The following is a 26,455-nucleotide window of genomic DNA, read 5'->3' on the forward strand; positions in this document are numbered from 1 at the left end:
CACTGTACCTCCCTTATTTGGTTCCATGCTCCACCTTCTTTTCTTGGATAATTCTATCATCTGCAGCTCTTTGTTGCCTGCACCTATCACCTCCCACCTCCCAGCCTCAGTTGCTATTTCCACCCTTCCTTCTTCCACCTGATTCTATCTGCCATTCGAGCCCTCCTCACCCGGATCTACTTATTGCTTGTCAGCTGTTACCCCACCCCTCTGTCTCTCTCTACTGGCTATTTCCACTATGCTCTTTCATTCCAGATTAAGGGTCAAAGTTTGAATTGACACCCCTCCATTTCCCTGCACAGATGCTGCCATACACACTGAGTTCTTCCAGCAGACTGTTTGTTGCTCTAGACTCCAATCTCTTGTGACTCCAGCTTTACTAGCTTCTTCTGTGTCCTTTCAGTTCTGATGCAGGATCCCCGACCTGAAACATTGACTTTGTTTCTCTTCCCACAAAGGCAGCCTGAATTTTCTGTTTGTGTGATAAAAATAAGTGTGTCATTTCTGGTTCAGTATCCATACCCCAATAAAATATTTATTTCATTTAACAGACCTCATCGATACCTTCTGCATGACCTTGTGGAATATGTATATGCTGTCATGCACAGACCGTTTATTTCATATCCATTGCCAAGGCCTCTCTATCAGTAAGTACCTGAAAAAGTAAACAATGTGACACAATGCACTGCTATATCCATGATTGTGCAAATGCAAAATTCCAAGTTACCTGGCTTGATCAGTTTTCACTTGGCTTTTAGTTGAGAGGATTCTCCTATGGATTTAAAACTAATATAAATGCTTTTTAAAATTCTTCTGTAACCTCATGGTTGTTGATATGGCTCTGAAATACTTTATTGGATCAGATCATCTGACTGACAGTTCGCCATCCATAGGAGCTCCTTGGGTTATGGAAGCTCTTACTTGGGGAAATCTGACCTAATGCAAATTCTCCAATATATATTTAATGTTTTGTCCTCAACTGCAATCTGTGGTAGAAAATTCCACAGTTTACCACTCTTTGATGAGAACATTATTCTAGTCTCAGCTATAAATATCCTACTCCATATTCTTAGCTGTGACCCATCATTCTGGTCCTCCTTCACTTTTGGGATCATCTTTCCTTCAATAATCTTTCCAGTCCTTTTAGCCTGATAGATTTTTAGTTTGTCAGATTTCTTAATTCAAGTGAGTAGAAACCCGATTATGTCAATCATTCTTCAGACATCAGTCTTTATATCCTAGGAATCAGTCTGTGAAGCCTGATGGGCAAGATATAAAATGAGCATAACCAAATCATGTACCAAGTTATATCTATATTACTAAAAGTCTGTTCTTGACCGGTTTTGGCCATCTATGCTGCGATTTCCGAGAGAATACCGCCACCTACGGCCGTCATTTTTGGCCACCTCGCTCAGAGCCCCCCTCCGCCGTATGTGTGCCGAGGATTTTTCCTGTCGATGAAAAATGACAGAGATATTAATGTTTTTACAAAATTCCCCATTCCCTCCGCTGCCCCCGCTGGAGGCAAGGGACTATAAAACCAGGAAGCGGTGTGTCTCAATTAGTCTCTGCAAGCTGGAGCTCTGTCAATTAGTCTCTGTCACTCTTGAGTTCTGAATGACTGAACAAATATCTACAGCACTGTGAGTACCCTGAGTTGGATGATCAGCCATGATCATATTAAATGGCGGTGCAGGCTCGAAGGGCCGAATGGCCTACTCCTGCACCTAATTTCTATGTTTCTATGTCTATGTTTCTACCCTTAATTTGGTTTGAAAATGAAAATATAGTTAGTTTGAAGTAAAAAAGCACTGCCTGCAAATGGTTGTTTGGGTTGAATTAAAAAGGCACTCTCTCTCTCCTCTCCCCCCCCCTCCTCTCTCTCCCCCTATCCTCTCCCCTCTCTCTCTCCCTCCCTCCCTCTCTCTCTCTTCTCGCTCTCTCTCCCTCTCTCTCCTCCCTCCCCCTCTCTCCCCCTCCCCCCCCCCTCTCTCCCCCTCTCCATCTCACTCCCTCTCTCTCACCCTCTCTCCCCCTCTCCCCCCCTCTCCCCCCTCCTCTCTCTCTCTTCCCCCCCTCTCTCCCCTTCCCCTCCTCTCCTCCCCCCCTCTCCCCCCCCCCCTCTCTCCCCCCCCCCCCTCCCCCGCCTCCCCCCCTCCTCCCCCCCCCCTCCTCTCCCCCCCTCCTCTCCCCCCCTCTCCTCTCCCCCCCCTCTCCTCTCCCCCCCTCTCCTCTCCCCCCTCTCCTCTCCCCCCCTCTCCTCTCCCCCCCTCTCCTCTCCCCCCCTCTCCTCTCCCCCCCCTCTCCTCTCCCCTCCCTATCTATTAACTAATTTTCATTTTCTTCTTCCAGTTTGGCAGCACGGCTGTTTGAGATGAGCCCGTTTGATCAATGGACGTCACGAGACAAAGTAGACCGGGTACGTTTGCACTGTGACCATATTTCACATTATTAGCTCAGTGTTTTAAATATAATTATACCAAAAAATATAATGCCTTTTCTGAAAAAGGAAAATGGATTGCAATGGGGAGATTTAGAGCTTCAGAAAAATGTAGTTATCTGTGAAAGTCTGAAATAATTGTCATTATATATTAATAATTATATATAAATTGTCATGTTACCATATAACCATATACCAATTACAGCACGGAAACAGGCCATCTCGGCCCTACAAGTCCGTGCCGAACAAGTATTTTCCCCTAGTCCCATCTACCTGCACTCAGACCCTAGTCCCATCTACCTGCACCCTCCATTCCTTTCCCATCCATATACCTATCCAATTTATTTTAACTGGAAGTTCATTCTTTTGCTAAAACAAAAGGAAGATCAGGACCTAAGGGAAGTAGTTTTGATTCCGCTGTATTAATAATAACATATGCATTGTCTCAATTTATTTTAGTTGCACATCACTGATATGAAGTACCCTGACCTTCCTGGTCTGGAGGATTTGGGGATTAACCCAACGGCCATTGAACTGAAAGCAATTGAAGTTTTACGACGTCATCGCAGATACCGCTGGTATGATGCTGAAATTGATGATGCTAAACCAGCTACTCCTGTGAATTACTAATGTTTCAGAAGATGTCCAACCTACTTCTCTCGTAATGTACATAACTTGAAATGTTCTGTTTTAAATAAATAAATATTTAGAGCTGCGTTGCTTGTGGTCTAATAAATGTTTCAGGATAAGAGTGGAAAATGGCTTTGGTCTGCCACAATATTCACTTTATTTTGATTGTGCAGGTTTGGGTGTTAAAGATATCATTTGCATCTGAGTCCAAGTGATCATTCCAGATGTACACAAGACCTTTGGGCACAGAGTCTAAATTGCCATTTCATTGTTGTGCTAAGGGAATGTTGTATTTTTTGAGGTGCTGTTTTTTAAATGTTCTGAACACCATTATGGTTCAGAGTTTATTACCCAGCTAGTGAAGCTTGATCCATCAACCGATTATTAAACTGGAATAGATTATTTAATCTTAAACCCATTCTTCCTTTCAGTAAACTGGGCTCCCCGATGGGCCGCTAAGGCGCCAAGTGCCAGTTCGCCCACGACCTCAGCCTCCACCCTAAGTACAAGCTGTACCTGGGGTAGCGGCTCCTCCTCGGGGTTGTGGATGAAGTGGCAGCAGGTAACATTGGGGCAGAAGCCGGTGGTGTGCAAAGTACAAGCCGTACCCTGCACACCACCGGCTTCTGGCCCTACAGTACCCGCTGCCACTTCATCCACAACCCCGAGGAGGTGCGAAGGCCCCGGCCTCGCCTGCGCCAGCCTGGACTCACCCTCCTTTTGCCCGGCACTAGACTGGACCACGCTGCGGGCGGCTTTCAGCCCCGACCTGGAGTTGGAGCTGGCCCGGACTTGGGGCTGGGCAAGGAGGTTGCTGCTGCCGCAGCACCTCCATCACCAACAGCACCCGTATCTCCAGCGGGCACCCGGCCTGCGCCATGACCAGCAGGAGTCCATCCCCAGACACTCTTTCCGACCAGGATGACTCCAGCAGCAGCGACTCCGAGTCGCCCGGTTTCGAGCGGGGTCGGCAGCTGCCCATCTTCAGCAGGTTCTCGGTGTTGGACTGAGGAGAGGGGGGTGGAGGTGGAGGGCTGCCGGGACCAACCCGATGGGGTAGGCAGAGCCCTTTGGACAGAGCCGAGCTGGAGCCAGCGGCTGCAAGTCCGGGATGGCCCCGCCAGTCCAAGGTCACCTTGGACAGGGACGGGACACCAGGGAGGGGACGGGGACGCCCCAACAGCAACTCAACAGCACCGGCAGCGACGGAGAGCCTACCCCGACCCGACTATGGACGAAACGCAAGCCTGCACACAATGCAGCAGCACCGTTGCCAAGACTGTTTTATAGCTAGTGACCTATGACCTGGGCATGCGCAGTCGGAATACCGAACTATCTTATTTTCGAATTGTGTGGCTTCTCAATTAACGGGTGAAACCAATGTGGGCGACACAGACTCTTGAGCAGCAAAGGCGTTACACAGACGAGTGTTAGTTAATGTAACGGGTGGTGTTTGGAACTAAAGGCTGGAGGAACTGATGAGAACTACAGCCCCCAGGATGCATTGCCAGCACGGCCCAAGCGCAAATGTGTAGGAAGGAACTGCAAATGCTGGTTTACACCTCTATAATCTTTGATTTACACTGAAGATAGACACAAAATACTGAACTCAGCGGGACAGGCAGCATATCTGGAGAGAATTAATGGGTGACGTTTCGGGTCGAGACCTTTTCAGGCAGAGTCAGGAGAGAGGGAGACAGATATGGATATGTAAGGTGTGAAATCGTGAGATCAAAGGGTATGAAGTTCAAGGAATAGATCATTGTTAACTAGGGGAAGTTGACTACAAAGCAAACAGATAAAATTTTAATCAGGGGCAGTCAGACTGGTTGGAGAACTAGGATGGGGAGTGTTGGAGAGGGAAAGCATGAGTTACTTGAAGTCAGAGAAATCCGAGTCATTCCGCTGAGATGTCGATCATGTCGATATGAAAAATGTGATGCTGTTCTTCCAATTTGCGTTGGGCCTCACCCTGACAGTGGAGGAGGCCCAGGGCAGAAAGGTCAGTTTGGGAACGGGACGGGGAGTTAAGGTGTTTAAGCAACCGGGAGATGGTGTAGGTGGACTGAGCGGGGGGTGTATGAAGAAACTGCAGATGCTGGTTTACACCGAAGATGGACACAAAATACTGGAGTAACTCAGCGGGACAGGCAGCATCTCTGGAGAGAAGGAATTGTGACATTTCGGGTCCAGATGCTGAAGAAGGGTCTCAACCGAAACTACAGCTCCCAGAGTGCATTGCCGGCGCATGCGCAGCACAAAGGAACTCACAGGGTGAACTACAAGTCCCGGGATGCATTGCCAGTGCGGCGCAAGCGCAGTGTCGTTCAAAGATCGTGTCGTTAACGGCTTCGTTTAAACCCGCCAATGAGCAGCGAGGGTCGGATTTGAAACTGTGGAAGGAGCAAAGTTGGAGCCGGTGAGGAGAGTGTCTGCGGGTAAGAGGGGGCCTTGCGGGGCCTTGCGGGGCGTGGAGCAGGGGTGCTGTCGCCCTCACACTGGGCACAGCCTGGGCTAGGCGGCGGGACTGGGATCAGCGGTACAGTCATAGTGGGCAGACTGTGCTTCACCCCGCAACCCTCCCTCACCCGGCCTGGCCCGTGTACCGGGGGGCTGTTGGATGTAGTGGGCAGTTTGCTAGGCTGATGCAAAGGCCCGAAGGGGAGTTGGTATATTATAGTTCATTGTTATTGAAAGAGGTCGTCTGTTTTCATTACTGCTCAAACGCATTTAACATGCAATTGATTGTCAAATCAACAGAACAGGGATTCGATGTAGACCTGTAGTTGTTTGGAAATGTTGCTTGAACGCTTAAGATAAGAGCAGAACTACGGGACACAGGAGACACTGTTGCAGGCTGCGACCACAACAGTAAGGGAGAAGCCACGTTTACTCAAAAAGAAGGTATCTTGAATGTCCTACAGTGAAAAGGTTTATCTTGGAAGAAGGTGCAGTGGAGATGGAGAAATTGAGAGTAAGGGATGGTGGTCTTGCAAGAGGCAGAGTGGGAGAGGAAATCAATAAATTCAGCATGTGTGCAGGAGGCCACCCTGGTACAGTCATCAATGTAGCAGAGAAAGAGTTGTGGAATGGCGCCAGGATGTGTTTGGAGAAAGGAGTGTCCAACATTACCAACAAAAGAGGAGCATAGCTGGTGCCCAGTGAGAGCCTGTGGGTGTACTTTTGACGTGGAGCAAGTGAGGGGAGTCAAAAGTTGTTGTGGAGGAGAGTGTTAGTTCAGGGGAGCTGATTTGGTCTTTGTTTAAGGAAAAGCTGAATGGCCCTGAGCTTTCCTGGTGGGACATGGAGATGTAAAAGGATTGGATGAGGTGATGGGGCCTGGGAATCGGAAGTGATTGAAGTGGGGTAAAGGTTGTGAGTTGTCTCGGATGTTAGTTGGAAGGGATTGTACAAGAGGGAGATAAGATAAGTATTTGGTATGAGTAGGTTTGAGATAAAGGAATTACGATTTAAACAAATAAATTAAACATGACATCTCCAAGTTTGCATGTGACACAAAGCTGGGTGGCAATGTGAGCTGTGGGGAGGATGCTATGAGGCTGCAGAGTGACTTGGATAGGTTGGGTGAGTGGGCAGATGCAATCTAATGTGGATAAATGTGAGGTTATCCGCTTTGGAGGCAAGAACAAGAAGGCAGATGATTAGCTGAATGGTGTCTGATTAGGAAAAGGGGAGGTGCAACGAGACCTGGGTGTCTGTACATCAGTCACTGAAAATAAGCGTGCAGGTACAGCAGGCAGTGAAGAAAGCAAATGGCATGTTGGCCTTCATAGCGAGAGGATTTGCGTATAGGGTGATTTCACGAAAGGTCACTGGAGCATAGATCCTCACCCACGTGACCACAAAATTTAACTGGGGTACAAACATCACTTCCAGTACATGTTATTGATGCTGAAAACGCGCACTTTCAAAACTTAAAAACCGCGAAAACGGCCCGTTTTTGAGCTGTAAATAACTGTGCCAGTCGGGGTGACCGTGAGGCACAGTTATCCTGCTTTACAGTCCAGAAGATAGATAAAAACGAAGGTAAATACAAGAGGGAGCTGAAGGCAAAATAACAGCGTAAGTGGTTAGCGGACATTCACCGTGGAGATATAAAGATAGAAAATATCGGGAATTATCGAGTTTGCTCGCTGCATTTCATCAAAAGTAAGGCATTATTGACGTTTTGATGAAATGCAGCGAGCAAACGCGATAATTCCCGATATTTTCTATCTTTATTTTATATATTTGTCTGTCTATATTGTTTGTTTATATATTTTTTTAAATTTGAATCCTCAGTTTTCACCAGCTGCAGAGATCAGAAAGAAAAGGAATGGATTTGTCGAATGGTAATTAAACGTTCACACTTATGTTGCCTGTAGTAATCCAGCCACAAGGAGTTGACTCATTTTAGTTAATATCAGTTTGTACTTTTCTAAACACTCAACAATATGTAAAAAGTGGGTCAGACCTGCTTGTGTGCATGTTCTGGTTCCATTAATTGGTAATGAAAGCTTTTGATTGATTTCCACATTATAATCTATGCTTGAGTGAGACATTAACTGTGTTACTATCTTTCAAGCTGACATTACAAAAAAAAGAGCAATTTTGAAAGAGAGCTGGTTGATTTGGTGCCCTGATATCTCAACTAGTTTAATTAGTCATCCATGTGTGCTATTTTTAAGAGTCAAGGAAGTTATTTAGCCTATATGAATATGTGTAACCTGTTAATATTAACCATGGTGGGAAAGGAAGCAGTTCAATGAATGGGCAGGATGCGCTCAAGAATTCGGTGATAGCAGTTGGATAGTGGGTATCCATCATAACCATCTTGTGATGACTGGAAACTGCAGAGGTTGCAGAAAAGGAAATTGTTTGCTGTGAAGTTTCTTTTGATAGTTTGCATGTTTAATTTAAATTATAGAAATCAGTAAAAAAGTAATGCATAAATATATTGTTTTTTACTCGTGATTTGTCATAATTGGATACTGACTTTAAATTGAAGCTCTAAGTTTTAATTACAATAATGTTATTTGTTTGTCTTCTAATTGTCAAATGAGTTCAGAATATGATTTGTATTTTCAGATTTCAATCTTTTGTCTGAGGAGAATTCTGACTTTGACATTCTGTTATCTCCTACAAGGTAACATTTTTCACTTTCTTAACTTTGTCCATAAACAGTGATTATCTTATCAAATGTTTTTTTGGAATAAGATTCCATATAATTCCAGGAAAGGATTGTGTTGCATTTGGCAATACCTGATCAGCTAATGGGAAGGGAGTACCTTTGAGATAAAGTGTGCAAGATTTTCTTCATTTTAGAATATTGATACAGGATGTGCTTAATATAGTTTATAATTATAGTCATAATTATGAGAACACAATCTAAATGAGCAGTTTGAAATGATCATTTTATCAAAATCTATAGTCCTGTGCCTATCATCAATTTTATATGATGCCAATGGATCTGCTGGAAGGCAAACAAGATGAAACATTTGACGGGAATTTGTTAGAGCTATATAAATTGGTGATTCTTGGAGAATACAATTTTATTAAAATTGTCGTGATCCAGATAGAAATTTTCAAATGATCTGAAAGAAAATAAGTTACTGACAGTACTCCCATATTATGTTTGACGTATCTCGCGAGAAAGAAGGGTATTTGTATTTTTGGTAAATATTTTGACAAGTGCATGCTTTGTATATAATTCAATCTGACATTCCAACTTCATGAATAGTTTAGACAAGATAGCTAACAAAACAAGTTTAATAAATGGTGTCAAGAATGTTACTGGTGGAAGTATTGCAAATAGTTTTTAAGTTGAAGATAGGCACAAAATGTTGGAGCAACTCAGCGGGACAGGCAGCATCTCTGAAGAAAAGGAATGGGTGACGTTTCCGGTCGACATCCTTATTTTTAGGTTGCCTAATTATTGAATATAAATAAAATGAAAGGAAATAGGTGATGAGGTTGAGATCTACCATGGTCCTCTGGGGCAAGCGAATGAAGCCATAATAGATTGACTTTCTTGCGCTTAAAGAAGTAATAACAGCATGTTCCTTGGGTTGATCCTAGTCCATTCTGTTTTTGCTGCAAATATCTTGTGTCCCAGTAAATTTATTAGTCACTAATAAGCTACATGTATGAGATAACTTCGGTTTTCACTGACTGTTGTCTTAACTTGGCAGTTGTGGTTTTTTTTCCCTGTATGGTTCTTTTTTTTTTTTTTTTTTTTTTTTTTTTTTTTTTTTTTTTGTTTTTTTTTTTTTTTTTTTTTTTTTTTTTTTTTTAATATTTTATTTTATTAGAAGTAAGCACAGTCATATGGCACCAAAGTGCCTAATATAGATTTTTATATACATTTTATGTACAACTGTCTTTTTTTTTTTTTTATACATTTTTTGAGAATAGAGAAAAAGAGGTTAGATAGTCCTAGAAAAATGTGAAATATATAGTGTGTGAAGAAAGAAAACGAGTAAATGAAGAAAGTTGAGAGAGAAAATAGTGAAAAGAAAAGGAGATCATTATTTATAGTCTTGACCAACCCTCGTCCAGTCCTGAAACAGTTATTTTTTACAATTGTGTTGCACCATATGATTCCAAAAAAACGACGAATGGAGACCAACTCGTTCTGAATTGGTCTGATTTATCCATTAGGTGGAATCGCATTTCCTCAAGATGAGCAGTGTCCAACATACTTGCAATCCACATTTTAAAAGTGGTATTGATGTACCTTCCAAAATTTAAGTATTAATTTTTTTGCTATTATTAAACCATAATTAAGGAAAGATTTTGAGATGTGTTCAATTTATTCCCATCTTCCATTACACCAAATATAATCATTTCAGTATTAGGTTCATTAACTGTCTTGAATAATTTTGTATATTTCAAAAATATCATTCCAAAATCTATAAAGTTTTAGCAGGAAACTAAGGAGAGTGTTATAGTTGATTTGGGCTAGACATTTATCACAAGTGGCGGATATATTTGGATAAAATTTGTTCAATCTTGTTTTTGAATAATATAATCTATGTACAATTTTAAATTGTATTAGATTATGTCTTACATTAATTGAACATTTGTGAATATATATCAGGTATTTTTCCCAAACCTTCGTAAGCAGTTCATTAATTCCCGTTCCCATCTTCTCTAAGTACCTCTGTCGATGGTAGGTCTATATTTAGAATACTATTATATAAATAGGATATTAATTTTTGTGAGTCAGCTTCAATATTCATTGCTTCTTCCAATAAGTCAGGAGTTACTTTTTGATATCCTTGTATATATTTTTTCACAAAGTCGCAAATCTGAAGATATTTAAAATATTGATGTGTTTTTCAATTTAAATTTGATTGTAGTTGTTGGAATGATAGTAGGTTTCCTGTTTCGTACATATCCCTGATCCTTCTAAAAGTAGACTTTCCCATTGGTTATATGTCTTTTTCAATAAGAGATGGTTTAAATAAAGGGTTATTCGCAAAATGGCATTAACAGTGATAGATTTCTTAATTTTAAAGATAATTTTATTTGTTTCTTCTAATTGTACCAATATAATTGGGTTCTTCTTATATATTGTGTTATTCAGTTTTTTGGGGGAAAATCGTTCCTATATTACAAGGAGACAATCCTCCTTCTCCATTTTTATCCATTCTGTCTGTTGTGTAGAACTATCCAACCAATAAATCATATTCTTAATATGCACTGCCCAGTAATAATACATAAAATTCGGAAGTGAAAGTCCCCCGACCTCTTTTGGTTTACATAAGTGTTTTTTTTTTGTGATTCTATGTGATTTATAGTCCCAAATATAATTTGTAATGTTAGAGTCTAATTTTTTAAAAAAATATTTTGGTATATATACCGGTATAGACTGAAATAGGTATAGTAATTGTGGTAGGAAGATCATTTTTATTGCATTTATTCTACCTAATAATGATAAGGGAAGTGTTTTCCAAAATTTAATCTGTGTATTAAGTTTATTAATAAAGGTATGAAATTAGCATTGAATAATGCTTTATATTTTCTAGTAATCTGAATACCCAAATATTTAAATTTTTCTGTTGCGATTTTAAAGGGGAACTTCAGTAAGTGTGTAGGTTCTTGAGGTTTAAATGTCATGATTTCGCTTTTGTTCCAGTTTATTTATATATCCAGAAAAAGACCCAAATTCCTCTATTAAGTTTAATAAATTTGGTATGCTCGTTTGTGACTTTGTAAATATATAAAAGTATATCGTCTGCATATAATGAGATTTTATTCTTTGAGTCCCTGGTATTATAGCCCTGAATATTCGGATGAATTCTTATACTTTCAGCCAGAGGTTCTATCATAAGGGCAAATAGCAGGGGTGATAGTGCACATCCCTGCCTATTACCCCTTGATAGTTGAATTTTTTTGAGATAACATGTTATTAGTTAAAATTCTTGCCATCGGTTTATCATATAATAATTTTAATACCATGTTATAAAATTGTCTCTCCCATGTTAAATTTTTGTAGTACTTTATATAAATATTGCCACTCTACCTGATCAAATGCTTTCTCTGCATCCAAAGAAATAATTGATATATCTTCTTCCTCTATTTATGCGAGTACATTATATTAAACAGACGTCTCAGATTATTAAATGAGTATCTTTTAGGTATAAACCCCCCGTTTGATCAGGGTTTATCAGTTTACTAATATTTTGCTTAATCTTTGCTAAAATCTTTGCTAAAATTTTCTGATCTGTATTTAAAAGTGATATAGCTCTGTACGAGCCCGGATCTTCTAAATCTTTATCTTTTTTTGGAATAAGCGTAATAGTTGATTCTGTTAGTGTTTCAGGTAGTTTGTTTTCTTTAAAAGCATGGGAGTATAAATTAAATAAATAAGGGGCCGTTATCTCCTGAAATTTTTTATAAAATTCATTATTAAAACCATCTGGTCCCGGTGTCTTACCATTTTTCAGCGATTTTATTGTTTCACTTATTTCTTTGATTGTAATTTGAGCTCCTAGTTCCTCTTGTTCCAAAGGGTCCAGTATTGGAAGATTACAGTTATCTAGAAATTTTTTTATTTTACTATCTTCTATTTTAATTTTAGATGTATATAAGTTTTGGTAAAATTGGGCAAATCTATTATTAATATCTTTAGGTAATATTAGTAATTCGCCTTTCTCTGATTTAATTTTGGTTATAGTATTTTCTCTTTCTTGTTTTTTCAATTGGCGAGCTAAAAGTTTATGTGGCTTGTCACCAAACTCAAAATGTTCCTGTTTTGTAATTTGGAATAGTCTTATTACTCTTGCCGATAAAATTCGATTAAGTTTAAATTTCAGTAATACTATCTTATTGTGTTTATCTGTCGTGGAATCTTTGGCATTATCCAACTCTAACTGTCTGATTTCTTGTTCTAACAACAATTGTTCTGTCTTATTCTTTTTATTTTGAAAACTTTGGTATGAAATTATAATTCCTCTCATAAATGCCTTAAAAGTTTCCCATAATAAAGAAGGCGAAGTACCTGGTATATCATTTGTATCGAAAAAAAGTTTCATTTGTTGTTTTAAATATTGATATCCTTGCACGTCATTTAAAATATGTGTATTAAACCTCCAAAAAATTTTTTTTACCCGGCATTCCCTCAAATTTTACTGAGAATGTCAACGGAGAATGATCTGAGATACTACTAACCTGTATGGTTCTTGAGGTGGATTAAACAGAAAATCTAATTTATGCTAGTCACTTATCTTTAACTGTATGAAACTTGGCCTACTGCTGCTTCAGTTATGGTGTGCCCCTTTTGTCTGTTCCTCCGTTCATTAAGTTCACGTCTGAATCGCATCCTCATTTCCTCCAGTCACTAAATGCATGTTTGAATTGCAAAGTTGAAGGGCTCCTGATCCATGACTGCTCCTACGAGAACAGTCTCATTGCTCGCCCCACACTTCCCTACATCATTGCATATCCACATACTCTTTGATTCTTTTTGCTATTAATCTAAGCTAAGGACTAGTTTACATTAGCCAATTAAACTACCCGCATGTCTTTATTATGTGGAAGAACCTTGGTCTACCTACAGAATGCGCAGGACATATAAACTGCCCTTAAGTAGGGCCTAAGTCAGTGTTGAATCTAGATTCCTGAAACTAAAGAAGCAACTCTAACTGTTGTACTGTCTGTACATTATCCCTTAACTCTGTCAACAGTCTATTGATCTATTCTTGAATATATTCAATGCTTTTATCTAGCAGTTATATGGGGCAGAGTATTTCAAAGTTTCACAACACTAGGGAAAGTATAGTTAAATTTCTTAAAGTTCCTTCCTGTTCCTTGGGTAACTGGAAACATGTTGAAACTACATTTAGTTCTAAAGTACTGTAATTATTGTGCGGTACAGTGTTTTAATATCTAATGCTAGCAAAATTGATAGAAGAAACAATGTTTTAATAAAAACAGAAAATGCTGGAAACCTAGAGGTGCACCTAGATGAAATTGACCAGTTCAATGATGGTTTGTCTGTGAAGCCCACAAGTTTAGTGCTTTAATTCTTTGGCTCATTGCTTTGCTTCCCTGCATTCAAAAAGTATAAGTAATCTATTTGACAGAGTTTCAAAACTATGGCTATTGTGCATCTAGCTTAAATGTTTTCCAAAGAGAGCCTATTTAGGTAGGAGAATGGGTTGAATTGATTGTAATATAAAACATTTTGAGTTGATGATGGTCAGCTCTGAATTGGACTGCAAATTCAAGTGTCATTGGATTTGAAGATAGCTAAGTTTGGAATAAACAAAGATTTCTGGCTGATATATAGTGATCTCTAGAGGAAAACAGCTTGCTATTTAACAATGGAATTATGCAATTTCCTAGTTTCCTACCTCTAAGACAAAGTAACTTATCCCTCTTTGTTGCTAGAGAGCTTGGAGATACAGGTAGCAAGTTATATAACATTTTGTAGTTTTAGTTTGAAATACACAGGAAATAGGGACAGATAAATTTTAAATCAAATGTTTCAAAGCATAGAAATGGATGAGTGTTCAAATTCTTCATGGTGATGAGGACTGATGAGAGAGTTGTTAAGGATTCTTTGATTTGTCCAGGAACAATTTAGCAGCTGGGTTGTGGTTTGAGGAAGCATAGTTTAGGGTTAACTGTAGAAACATTATCTGGGCATAATTAAGGAGGAAGATTAAAGTTTGTGTTTCAACAAAAGAGAATTAAACACTGATACAATAGTCTTAAATTGTTTTGTTTTATCTCCAGTGGAAAAAGTGATGAGGAAGATGAAGTTTTCCTTGAAGCAATTGGACATACGGAAAAATGCGTTGCTGTTGGCATTGATTTAAACTGCAAAGAAGAAAAAAGTTTAGAGTTGCCAGAAACATTGAACTGGAGTCCTCCAAACATGGGCAAGTTTGTTGACGTTTTTAGAGAAGCCAACTTGTTAGCACAACATTATGAAAACCAAGTAGAGCATAAATCTAAGGAAATGGGTGCAAAAATCATGCACAATAAATCGGTGGAACAATTTATAGAGGAATCCAGATTACATCTGTCCCTTCTAAAGGGTTTTACCAGCTCGGATTCTCCAAGGAAAATGACCTCTGTAATTCGAAATACTCCACTGAAGTTGCATCAACCTGGAATTTGGAACAAGTCTGGAGACAATTCCCAAGCTTGTCTTGTTATTCCATTAAAGTCACCTAAGAAAGCTGCTGTTCAGGCAACCAACCATTCTTTACAGCCCACACAAAGCTCTGGAGATTCATCCTCTTTGAACGATGACAAAATTGCTGCATGTACTGAGACCACAAATTTCAAGGAAGTTTTAAGAGATCAACCACCAATATGTGAACCAACAAAATCCATGCCATCGGAAAATGTAAGCAATTTTTAGTTTTGGTAAGGAAAATCAAAATATCGCGATTGCTTCAAAAACCTTTGGTGGCAGTTAGTTTCAGTTGTTTATTGTTAGTATTTAGAATTAACATGATGGGCTGATTAGATGCAAAGTTTTAAATGTTAAGATAATATTTTTTAACAGCCAAGGACAAGATCTAGAATTTTTTATTTATCAACATGGTTTCTGTACTCCAGTAGTAAGAAGCTTGTTTTTCTTGTGAATGTACTTCCACAGTTCTGTCGGGTGATATGCTCCAGAATTTGGGTCTGCAACAATGAAAGACTAATGTTATTACGTGTATGAGAACCTGCTGATACAGTTCCCAGGTGACTGCATCACCTGCTGCACTTGTCATGACTAAAGACTGTTAGATTACGAGGAAACCGGAACACCCGGAGAAAACCCACGCGGTCAGAGGGAGAACGTAGAAATTCCATGCAGATAGCACCCATCGTCAGGATCTAACCTGGGTCTCTGGCTCTGTAAGGCAGCATCTCAACCTCTGCACCACTGTGCCACTACTGTTAGTATCCACTGTGTCCCAAATAGAGGGAATTAATATGTAGGACATTAATAACAACGGTTCCGAAATTGTGAATATGGACTAAATGGTTGTCCTATCTTGATATAAATGGGTGCTGTCTGGCACTTTTGTGGCATAGGTGCAATTTGTTACGCAGTAGGCCAGGTGTGTGTGTGTGTGTGTGGTCATTGTACTTCATGCAGCACAAGAGAAACTCAAACTATGATGAAGGAGAAAAAAAAACTATTGTCGTGCACCCATTTGAAATTGATTTTTTTTATTATTGCAGCTCTGCCCACCTAAACAATCTGGGTCTAAGACTTCAAATTCCATGAGGAAGAATGGTGGTAGTTTAACAGGAAGGGCTCTCAATCGTGTTTCATCATCTACGTCCAGTCTTCATTCTAGTCTTCGTACATCCCCGTCCATTCGACGGTGTAAGTTAAAATTTTAATTTCCAACGTGGAAATGTTTTCATGTTTATTCAAATGTTGTGCTGTGCAATCCAATGGTTTGCTTAACTTAACATTACGTTTTCTGTACTGTCCTTTTAATAAATAAATAAATAAATAAATAAAAATGGAATGGAATGTGTACAAGGGGAGAATAATGAGTAAACCATTGCAGAGGTATTATTCCATTGGTTACTGTAAATTGATTTGTCACGATCCGAAACGTCACCCATTCCTTCCCTCCAGAGATGCTGCCTATCCCGTTGAGTTACTCCAGCATTTTGTGTCTCCCTTAATTAAATCTAAAGTTGCTTTCTCCTGAGAGTACTTAGTCCTGGCTCAAAGTTGAAGCTTGAAGCACTTCTACGGTATGTCCCGTATAGAGAAGTAAATGATTGAGTTGCCTATTTATTGGTTTTCTGAATGTTTTTACTGGTTCTTGTAATACATACAAGGACAGTTTTTTTTGTGTGTGACTTTAATTGTGTGGCCCCGTTTGGCAATTGCTTTGTTTACAGAGGTGTGCACTAACACTTTGTTTTTGTTGTCCGAAGCTTGGGGTTGTGGACGTTCCACAGATAACAAAACATACCCTGATACCATTAGGGCCTCTAATAACCTAATGGTAGTTTTTACGGTCAGCATCATACTGCACCTGTCCTTTATTTGAACAGCCACTGAGCCAATTTTCTATCTAAAGCTATTTTCTATCTAAAGTCGTTGAATTGCTTTATTTAAAAAATAATTATTCTATATTAAATTTAAGTGAAAATGTGGAGATCATCTCTTTGAATCTATCTGACACCAGAGAGGCATTGTAGATAAACTTATATTCCTGGAAACAAAGATGGTATCTTGTGTGCCTCTCTGGAATCTGTACTAGAAAAAATCCTCAAACAATCCAAGACTGTTTTGAGCGTACTAGCTTTGACTTTTAACAGTGGGCTTCATTTTGCATTTTCTAATATTTTGTTAAGAACGGATAAGGTTTTAATGTTAATCCAATCTTCTCATTTTCATTCCAATCCATGTCTGGAACCATTGGGTAATGTTCATTACAGTAATTCAGTAATTACACCTGGGTTAGGTGCCATTTTGGAAATGTATGTTAAATAGAAGGAATAAATCAGAAACATATTGCAGTTAATTAAAGAACACATTGCATAGAAGCCCCATGTATTAATTGAACTTAACAATGGTTGGATTTTATTATCTTCTTTCTAAAGCTCTGTTCAGAAGGACTCAAAAATGCTTCCAGTTCAAGGGGAGTGTATGGCCACGATAGTCTGACGTCAAACTCCTAAATTGAATATTGTCTTTTCTCCCTTCAAGAAGACCAATTTGTCTGCAGCTCACCATTTGTAAGCAATGAAATAGATGACTGTTTCTTCTCATACTTTCTTGTTTTACACACCTCTGCAGTCAAATAAGCCGATTGTCATCCTCTCACAGCAAAGTAGATTGAATTCATGACTTTCAAACACTACTACCAGTGGTTTTCTAGAAATGAGCTATACTTAAATGTCAAAAATGTACATTTCTTTAACAAGTGGTGGGACTCTTGATGCCTGCCTTTAAAAAAAAAATGTACAAGGTTAGAGCAAGTAATATTTTTAAATGAATTTATGTATAAATTATAACCTCATTTTGAATTAGATGGAAAGATGCAATTTATAGGGGAATAAAAACATTATTTTTGTAAAATGGAAATTGCAGTTAAAATTCATGAAACTCTGCCTAGATTAAAGGGCTAATTATTTGAATTAACTGACATTCAAGATGGTTGCATTAAATAAATTTGAAAATGCAGTTGGAAATGGTAATGCAAAATAGCTAATTACATTATGTAACAATATTCATGCTGCTTCTGGCACTGCAATATTTGAGCAAAATGCTGGAAAAACTGTCCAGGTTTTGCATGGTAGGCTGCTATGGAAGATTTGACCACATGGAATCCAAAGAGGCTGGCTGGATACAAAATTGGCTTCATGGAAGGAAGCAGAGAGTGATGGTGGAAGGTTGTGGAGGCCTGTGACTAGTGGGGTGTCTCTGGGTTCGTTGCTGGGTCCATTGCTGTTTGTCATCTATTTCAATGATTTGGATGAGAACGTACAAGTCATGATTCGTAAGTTTTCAGATGACACTAAAGTGGGTGATATTGTAGACAGTGAAGATGATTGTCAAATATTGCAGCAGGATCTTGGGCAGGTGGGCTGAGGAATGATTAATGGAGTGCAGAGAAGTGTAAGTTGTTGCATTTTGGCAAGTCAAACCAGGGCAGGACCTACACAGTGAAGGCCAATGCTCTGGGAAGTGTTGTCGCGAAGAGGGATCGAGGAGTGCAGGTACATAGTTCCTTGAAAGTGGCATCACAAGTAGATGGGGTGGTCAAGAAGGCTCAGTCAGAGTATCAAGTATATACATTGGGAGGTTATGTTACAATTGTATAAGATATTGGTGAGGCCATATTTAGAGTATTGTGTTCAGTTTTGGGCACCCTGTTATAGGAATGATGTTGTTAAATTGGAAAGGGTGCAGAAAAGATTTACGAGGATGTTGCCGGGACTTGAAGGCCCAAGCTATTGGGAGAGGTTGTATGAGCTAAGACTATGTCTTGAAGTGCAGGTGTACATGGAGGTGTACATAATCATGAGAGGAATAGAACCATAGAAGGGGAATCAAGAACCAGAGGACATAGGTTCAAGGTGAGGGGTGGGGGGAGAGGTTTAATTGGAACCTGAGGGGCAACTTTTTTTAATGCAAAGAGTTGTAGTTGTATGGAACGAGGTAGTTGAGGCAGGTTCTATCACAACGTTTAAGAAACATTTAGACAGTTACATGCATAGGATAGGTTTAGAGGGACATGGGTCAAACACAGGCAGGTGGGACTTGTGTAGATGGGGCATGTGGTTGCTTGGGCAAATTAGGCTGAAGGGCCTGACTTCACGCTGTATGACTCTAGGTCAGGCCGCATTTGTGGAAAAAGAAACGGTTTACATTTCAGGTCTAGATCCCTGCTTTAGAACTTTTCATTAGTTCTGAGGAAGTCTTCCATTCCTGACATGAACTATCTAGTGGTGTTCTTTTTATATTGCACCTATCTAGTGCCTGCAATTCCGTGTTGGATTTCTTCAAAATAATAATGTAAATTACGTTTTTTTTTGCAGCATTGTCTCTGAACAAGCCAGTGAACGTTTCCAGATTGCAAGCCCCAAAAAATGGCAGCAGAATTGCTGCACCAAAAAGCAAACTGTCAAATTCTACATGTGCATCCAATGCTCCTAGCACAAAATTACTAAAACCAACTAACACTTGTAAACTTTCCACTGCTGGAAAAGTGAATCGGCAAGGATCGGGGACGCAGGCTCAATCAAATAAAGGCTTGCAGAGAATTAGCATGGCAACTAGTAAGAAGATTGATGCACCTGTCAAATTGAGCAAATCTGAAAATGTACTTTCACAAGATCTAAGCTCAAAGTCAAAGCCATCTTTACAAACTGCACAGAAGTCCAGTGGTAAATATAAACAATTGTTTGAAATGGTTAAATGGCTCTTGTATACCTTAGAGCGATTTTTAATAAATCTCAACTGTTGAATAAAGTACTTGTGTAAGTATCGCAAGTAGAAGTCAATGGTTAGATGTTTATTGTGTACAGTTGAGATATTGAAATAGTTTTCAGAAAGCTTGTTCTCTTGTACAGCAATTTTTTTTTTTAACATTTTAAAAACTTGATCTCCCATTAAGTATCTTCACCTGGATCTATAAGACCAAAAATAACTCAACCAAAGAAGCCATTGGCGTGCAGTGCACTTGAAAGGTAATTGCACATTACTATATTGACAATGGAATGCTAATGAAGTATGTTGACACAAAGAACTGCAGATGCTGGTTTATCAACAAAAAACAGAGTGCTGGAGTACCTCAGTGAGTCAGCCAGATGTGGACAGGGACAGTGGGAGTGGGGTGGGGGTAGGGTGGGGGGGGGGGGGGGGGGGGGGAAGCGGGGAAGCGGGAGGGTGAAATAGTGGAACAAATGGGTCTCAAGAATGTGAGGGGGGGTGGCTTGAAACTGGAGAATTCAATGTTCATATCATTGGGTTGTGCTACCCAAGTTGAATACCCAAACTGTTTCTCCAGTTTGCATGTGGCCTTGCTCTAGTCATGGAGGATGTCCAGCACAGAAAGATTGGAATGGGAAAAGAGTTAAAATGGTTAGCAACCAGAGTGCCCCATCCTCTTGCACCTATCTTCCTCCCCCTCGATTTGCATTTCATTCCTTTCCTCTCCTTAACTGACTCCTTTTCATCTCTAGCCTTTGACTACCCATCTGCTTATCAAATCCCCTCACCTGTATCCACCTATCAGTTAGTTGCCGGGCTTTGCCCTCACCTATCTCTTTTGCCAGCTTTCTTTCCTTCTTCCCCCCCCCAACCCAACTATAATCAGTCTGAAGAAGGGTCCCAACCCAAAAGTCATCTATCCACAGGCCACAGAAAGTAGGATGGTAATTTCCTTGCCTAAAGAATGTTAAAAATCAAGCTTGTACTTTTTTTTAATCAGATAAATATTACGTGGGCACTGCTTACTCTGCAACATCACCTTTATCAAACTTTTCACAATGCGTTCCCTTAGTTAATTTATTCATGTGAGCTATGTCTCTATTTCCAGTCTCTGCCTTGCATGCCTGTATTGCTGACATCCAAATCTATGGCTGTATTTTGCAGTGTCCTTTTTGAATATTTCCTTCCATGCTTCTGCTCCAGTCAACATTTGTCATTATCTGGGAACTGACCTGTTACATTATAGCCCTTGACCTCCTACGTTTATTCAGATACCACATCATTTTTGGTCCGTGGTGCTTCCTGCAATTGAATACAATTTTAGGCTATTGAATTTTAACCAATTTACCTTCAGTAATGGTTTCTCTATCTCTTCACCTGCCACCTCCATCAAATAATCTTCTCATTTACATATTGACTATATGACATTATTAGAACACAAATGCACTGCACAACATCTGATTCAACACCTGATATCTGTAGATATGACTTTAGTTTAAAGATATGGCATGGAAACAGGCCCTTCGGCCCACTGAGTCAATACCGACCAGCGATCACCCATACACTAGTTCTATCCTATGCACTGGGGAAAATGAGCAGAAACCAATTAACCTATAAACCTGCACGTCTTTGGAATGTGGAGGGAAACCTAGGCACTCAGATGAAACCCATGCATTCAAACAATAAACATAATTTTCCAGGACACCTCTTCCAGAGCTCACACCGCAGCTCTCTTGTTCATTGGGAAGGTCCTAGCCTGGTTTAACGTCCCAAAATGCAGCACCTTATGCTTAGTTCAATTAAGCTCCATTTGCTATTGGTTGGCACACTAGTGCAGCTGATCAAGATCACACTGTAACTCTTGATAACACTCTTCACTGTCTATGATACCATCTATTTTAGTGTCATCTGCAAACCTACTTGTGCATTGTACATTCTCATCCAAACCGTTGATGTAGATGATAAATGGCCACTGACCCAACACCAACCACTGAGACACCACAAGTCATAGGCCTCCAACCTAAAAAAACAGCCTTCTACCACCAGCATCCTCTGTTTCGTATCATTAAGCCAAATCTGTAGCTGATTACATAGCTTTCCCTGGATCACGTGATCTAACCTTCCTTATCAGCCTACCATGCGGTACCTTATCACGGGTTTGACTTTGTTTCTGGTGCAACATAGTTCCAGTTGCATGGATGTCCCAAATGGGACATAAACTGAACAAAATACCAAGGTTATGTCCCATTCTATGGGAAATATATAATTTAAGGTGGAAAGAGCAGAGAAGATTAACAAGAATGTTGCTAGGACTCGAGAGCCTGAGCTACGGAGGAGTTGGGCAGATTAAGACTTTATTCCTTGGAGTGCAGGAGACTGAGATCATGGAGACATTTGGACAAGTACATGGATAGGAAAGCTATATAGGGGTATGAGCCTAAATGGGACTAGCTTAGATGGGGCAGCTTGGATAGGTTGGGCCGAAGGGCTAGTTTCTGTGTTGTATGGCTCTGGCTGTGCCATAATATAAACCTACTTTCACCTTTTGCTAATTCTCTATTTTTGTTGTTTTTTTCCTTTAAGATATTGGATTTTTTTTCTAAGTTGTCCACAGGTGATTTTCATATAAATCCTTTGGTTTATAACCTGTTAATTTCATGTTTAATCTTCTTCAGTAATATAGGGGTTAGTACTCCAAACAAACCTCTTGCTGGAGGAATGCTGCGAACACCTAACGTTACAAACAGAAGAGTTTCAATGACACCTAATGCAAGACCGTTATCTAGTTTGCCCACACCATTAAATCGGCGGTTGTCAAGTATTCCAGCATTCACTCCACGAACACAACCAAGGCTTGGATCGTTATCTCAGCAATCCACATCTAATCGAAATCGTAGTATGTCAGCCAGTGGTGCTGTTCTGGCAAGGTGAGGGGGGAAAAATTGCTGTGCTTCAGCCATTTGCTTGCTTGATAGAGGATAGTTGGTTTTTAACTATTTTGAAATTTAGAAATATCTGTGGGTAAAATGTCAGACTTTTTGTAGAAAATGCTGTGTGAAAATCTTTAGTAAAGGGATGATTTCCAATTTTCTCTCCACTTCTTCCCTGATTAAACTAGGCATGCAATTTTGTCATATATTTTGCTATGCTCAAAGCCATATCTGCCATTTTATAATGCATTTTGAGCATACTTGGAAGTATCAACCATGGAAATGTTGGAGGCATTTGTTTTGTTCACTGAGTAATGCAATGATTTTGTTAAATTAGGTGTGAATACAGTATTCCACATGAATGTGTTTGAATATGGTAAAGATTGAGAATAGCTTGATATTTGAGGATGATTGTGAACAGCTAGAGAGGAAATCAATAGTTATAATGTTAACTTTTTCTCTTCAGTAATAACCAAAAACCATTGGAGAAGGCACAGGTTCTCGGTTCACCCAATTCCTCTGGAGATGAGATGCCTACTCCTCTGGTTCCTTGCTTTCTGGATTTCTCTCCTGATAAAACGCAGACCATATGCCAAGAGAAAGCCAAAAAGAATGCATTTGAAGTTCAAATCAAAGAGGTAGGTATGCATACCAACTACGACAAAAATGTATTGCATTTTTGAAAACAAAAGTAAAGCATGACCTTTTACTTTTATTAACTAATAATGGCTCTTTATTTAAACACTATTTGAATTTTAGCTATTGCGCAGTTTTATTCAAATGAATAAAGTGCAACTTACCTAGCCTATTGAAACAATAGTTCACCAAGTGGACCATTTCATATGTTCTTTTTATTCTGTTCTCCTATTTAGAATCTTCTGGTTGGAGTTGATACAAAAATTAGGAAAATTGATGATCGTCCACTTATTGATCTCTCCAACACTCCTGATCACAAAAGAATTGCACCACTTAAGGCTCTCGAATCCGTAAGCTACTTTTATACAGGCTGTCTTTGTTTCAGGAAGCATGATCTTAAAAATGTTGCTAATTTATCTCTTCATGTGACAAACTATTGCCCACAACCTTCTAAGTATAAATTACATAATTCTATGCAATGCTTTATAACTTTTAAATGCATCCTTTGAGTTTATGTCCTCAATAATTTAAAATATCTAAAAATGAAGGATTCAAGATTGAATCTGTTTGCTTAGTGCAATGGACCAGAAATGGAATTGTTACTTTATATAGTGAAGACCACGTGGTATAGGACTAGGGTATTTCAATTATTGTTGGACTTGGGGTGGGGGAGGGAATCATGGACCATGTAGATGAAGATAATCAAAAATATACAGGAGCTCTTTCATTGCTATGTTACCAGTCCTTCAGGGAACCATTTTGTGAATATTCATCTTGGGAGCAGGAGTGGGTTGTTTGGCCCCTTGAATCTCTTCAATACAGTGAGCCCTCGTTTTTATGGACCCCTCAACGTGGTTTGGTTATAGAGGTCGGGCCTGCCGATGTCACCCCGGCTTGCACTGCCTCCACTCCGCTTCCGGTACCACCCCTCAGCTCGCAAGATGCACCTGTGAGTCCTTCACCCACCACACAATCCAGTTGATGCAGCTGTTGTTGCAGCTCACGCAGTAGGCCCTGGGGATGGTGCTTTCTTCAGGCCGCTGTCACCAGCATGCTTGGTCACAGTGGGGGCTCCCTCACCTTACACTAATTGCCACTTCTATCTGTTGGCCATTACTTTGATCACTCAGCCTCTTTGCCCTCTCCCCCCCCGCACCACCGCCTCCTCGGAAGATGTCAACCGCTAACAGGAGGAGGGCGAGCTGCAAAGCGGCAGAGGAGAATCGCGGGAGCCCCATTGTGACTGGGCGTGTCCTGTCTGTAGTAACGACCTGACGTCCTGTTGGGAGCTGCAAAGCAAACCACAGCAACATTCGAGTCAATTAGTGAAGAATGGCTTGCTGGTACAGACTGGTGGCCTCAGCAACTAATTTAAAGGTGAAACTACACAGCGTTTTAGTAACTCAGCAGCCTGAAGAAGGGTCTCAACGTCACCTATCCATGTTCTCCAGAGAAGGTGCCTGAAGCTGAATGGAGTTCCTCTATTTCGTGTCATTTTGTATATTAACCATGGTATGGTTTCATCCCTTTGATCAACTTTTAAAATATTCAATGACTCTTCCTCACAGTGTGGTGGAAATGGAAGTCCAAAGGCTCAGAAAGATTGCCCCATTTCTGTCATATTCATAAATAAGTGACCCCCCCCTAATTTATAAAGTGTTTTCTAGTTCTAGATTTTCCCACAAACAGAAACATCATTCCACATGTACCTTGTCAAGATCCTTATGGTTTTTGTTTCATTGTGAAATGGTGACATTGTTGTAATTATTCTCTGGATCACGGATGTCTATTGGGTCTGTCCTTGACTATCTTAATTTGGTACGTTTTGAGGGAACAAATTGGGAGTAGTTTCCTCTGATAGATGGGTAACTAAGAGGATAAATAATACTGATCCCTGCATGGTCTCTGGGTCTGAGTCCTGGAACTCGTACCTAACGGCAGAAGGGCAGTGGTGATTAAAGGATGACGGCTATTTGTCAGCTTTTCAACAGCAGCTGGGGTGTACAGTAGAGAGTGGCCTTGCTGGAGATGCACAAAAGAAAGCAAACAACCAGAGAGAAAATGAGAGTTTTTTCCACAGTGGTGTTACCTGAAACAGGATGACTGCATGGGTGGTCGAAACAGGATTTCGTATAAAATATAGGCAGACAACAATTTGAAGCGCATTGGTTGGCATAATTTTGAACAGCTGTCACCATGCTTAGTGGTTTTAATAATTACTGTATAATAGAATTCTTTGAAGACGGTATATCTAGATTTTCTTAAACTTTTGCTAATTGTGTAATTTTCTATTATAGCTTATAGATTTCAGCTCTCCACTGATTTTATTGAGCCCTGCTGACAAAGAAAACATGGATGTCAACTCTCCTTTGGTCAGGTTTTGAAAGTAATGCAGTTATTTATGGTTACAAGACATCAATGGAATTGCTTCCGTCTCATTCTTTATAATGTTTTGCTTTCTGTGAGTTTTTAGCATTTTAGCATGAGCTGATAATTTCCTTGTTTATTTAGATGGGCTAAAATTAACGTTGTCTTGTTTTTAATTGATGTAAATGTATTTTTTAAATTCAAAAATTTAAATGGTTAGGATAAATTATTATTTAATTTAAACCCAACCATGGCATGTTTATCCTCTGGAAATGTATCTGATCTTCCAAAGAAATGTTTTAAGTCTGAATAAAAGTCTTAATTCAATATAAATAACATGCATACGTTTTTTCAAGAGTTAGTCATCTGATTTTATACCATGTACCCCTAATATAATACGATTTTTGGATTTTAAGGTGCTACAATATTGAGTTTGGTTTATTGTCACATGTACCGAGGTACTGTGAATGTTTTGTTGCGTGCTAACCAGTCAGCGGAAAGACGACACAATACATAATTACAATCGAGCCATCCACGGTGTACAGATACATGATACATGTTTAGTGCAAGATAAAGCCAGTAAAGTCCAATCAAAGATGGTCTGTGAGATTCCCCAATGAGGTCATGAAAATTACGATTACAGGATAAAAAGAACATTTTTTAGAAAATGGGTCACATTAGATCACTCTGTATTCATGGCATATTTTCAGCATGGCTTTGGAGCTCAATCAATTTTAGTAAAGTTGCATAAACTTTTTTTTAGATGGAAATTAAAAACATCTGCAGGTGCTAGATATCTCAAACAGAAACAAAATGCTAGACTTGTCAGACCAGTCAGCATCTGAAAAAGTAGGTCTTCAACCTGAAATGTTAACTGTTTTTCTTTTCACAGACACTACCTAACTTGCCAAGTGTCCAAATTTTAAGTTTATTCATTTAAGGATTTAATTAGTGGAAACAGGCCCTTTGGCGCACCGACGAGCGATCCCTGCACATTAACACTATTCAGCGCAAGGGCCAATTTCATAAATT

At 39.7% G+C, this 26,455-nt stretch overlaps 2 protein-coding genes across 3 annotated transcripts in view; both read left to right on the forward strand.

Moving 5' to 3' along the window:
• Positions 1–3,156, forward strand: part of ndufa9a (NADH:ubiquinone oxidoreductase subunit A9a) — a 170,540-nt gene extending 167,384 nt beyond the window's left edge. For both annotated transcript variants that reach the window (XM_055653008.1, XM_055653009.1), the window contains 3 exons: positions 552–647; positions 2,353–2,419; positions 2,900–3,156. In XM_055653008.1, coding sequence (XP_055508983.1) covers positions 552–647; positions 2,353–2,419; positions 2,900–3,070 — 334 coding nt within the window. In that variant the 3' untranslated portion in view covers positions 3,071–3,156. The remainder of the gene's footprint in view (positions 1–551; positions 648–2,352; positions 2,420–2,899) is intronic.
• A 792-nt stretch (positions 3,157–3,948) lies between these two features.
• gtse1 (G-2 and S-phase expressed 1) lies at positions 3,949–25,755 on the forward strand. The gene is made up of 12 exons (XM_055653592.1): positions 3,949–4,061; positions 5,376–5,489; positions 7,373–7,422; positions 8,159–8,216; positions 14,315–14,933; positions 15,767–15,914; positions 19,097–19,444; positions 19,675–19,747; positions 22,166–22,417; positions 22,887–23,058; positions 23,293–23,406; positions 25,354–25,755. The coding sequence occupies exons 1-12, from the start codon at positions 3,949–3,951 to the stop codon at positions 25,438–25,440; spliced, it is 2,148 nt and encodes a 715-aa protein (XP_055509567.1). The 3' UTR covers positions 25,441–25,755.
• Positions 25,756–26,455: the final 700 nt, after the last annotated feature.

The sequence above is a fragment of the Leucoraja erinacea genome, chromosome 22, assembly GCF_028641065.1.
Source record: "Leucoraja erinacea ecotype New England chromosome 22, Leri_hhj_1, whole genome shotgun sequence".
Classification (NCBI taxonomy): Eukaryota; Metazoa; Chordata; class Chondrichthyes; order Rajiformes; family Rajidae; genus Leucoraja; species Leucoraja erinaceus.

Excerpts from the sequence above, each read along its gene's own strand:
- gtse1 (XM_055653592.1), top strand. The coding sequence starts at position 3,949 with ATGACCAGCAGGAGTCCATCCCCAGACACTCTTTCCGACCAGGATGAC. Across the intron at positions 5,490-7,372 it reads AAGGAGCAAAGTTGGAGCCG|TTTTCACCAGCTGCAGAGAT; the intron begins GTGAGGAGAGTG and ends TTGAATCCTCAG. Across the intron at positions 23,059-23,292 it reads TTGAAGTTCAAATCAAAGAG|AATCTTCTGGTTGGAGTTGA; the intron begins GTAGGTATGCAT and ends TCTCCTATTTAG.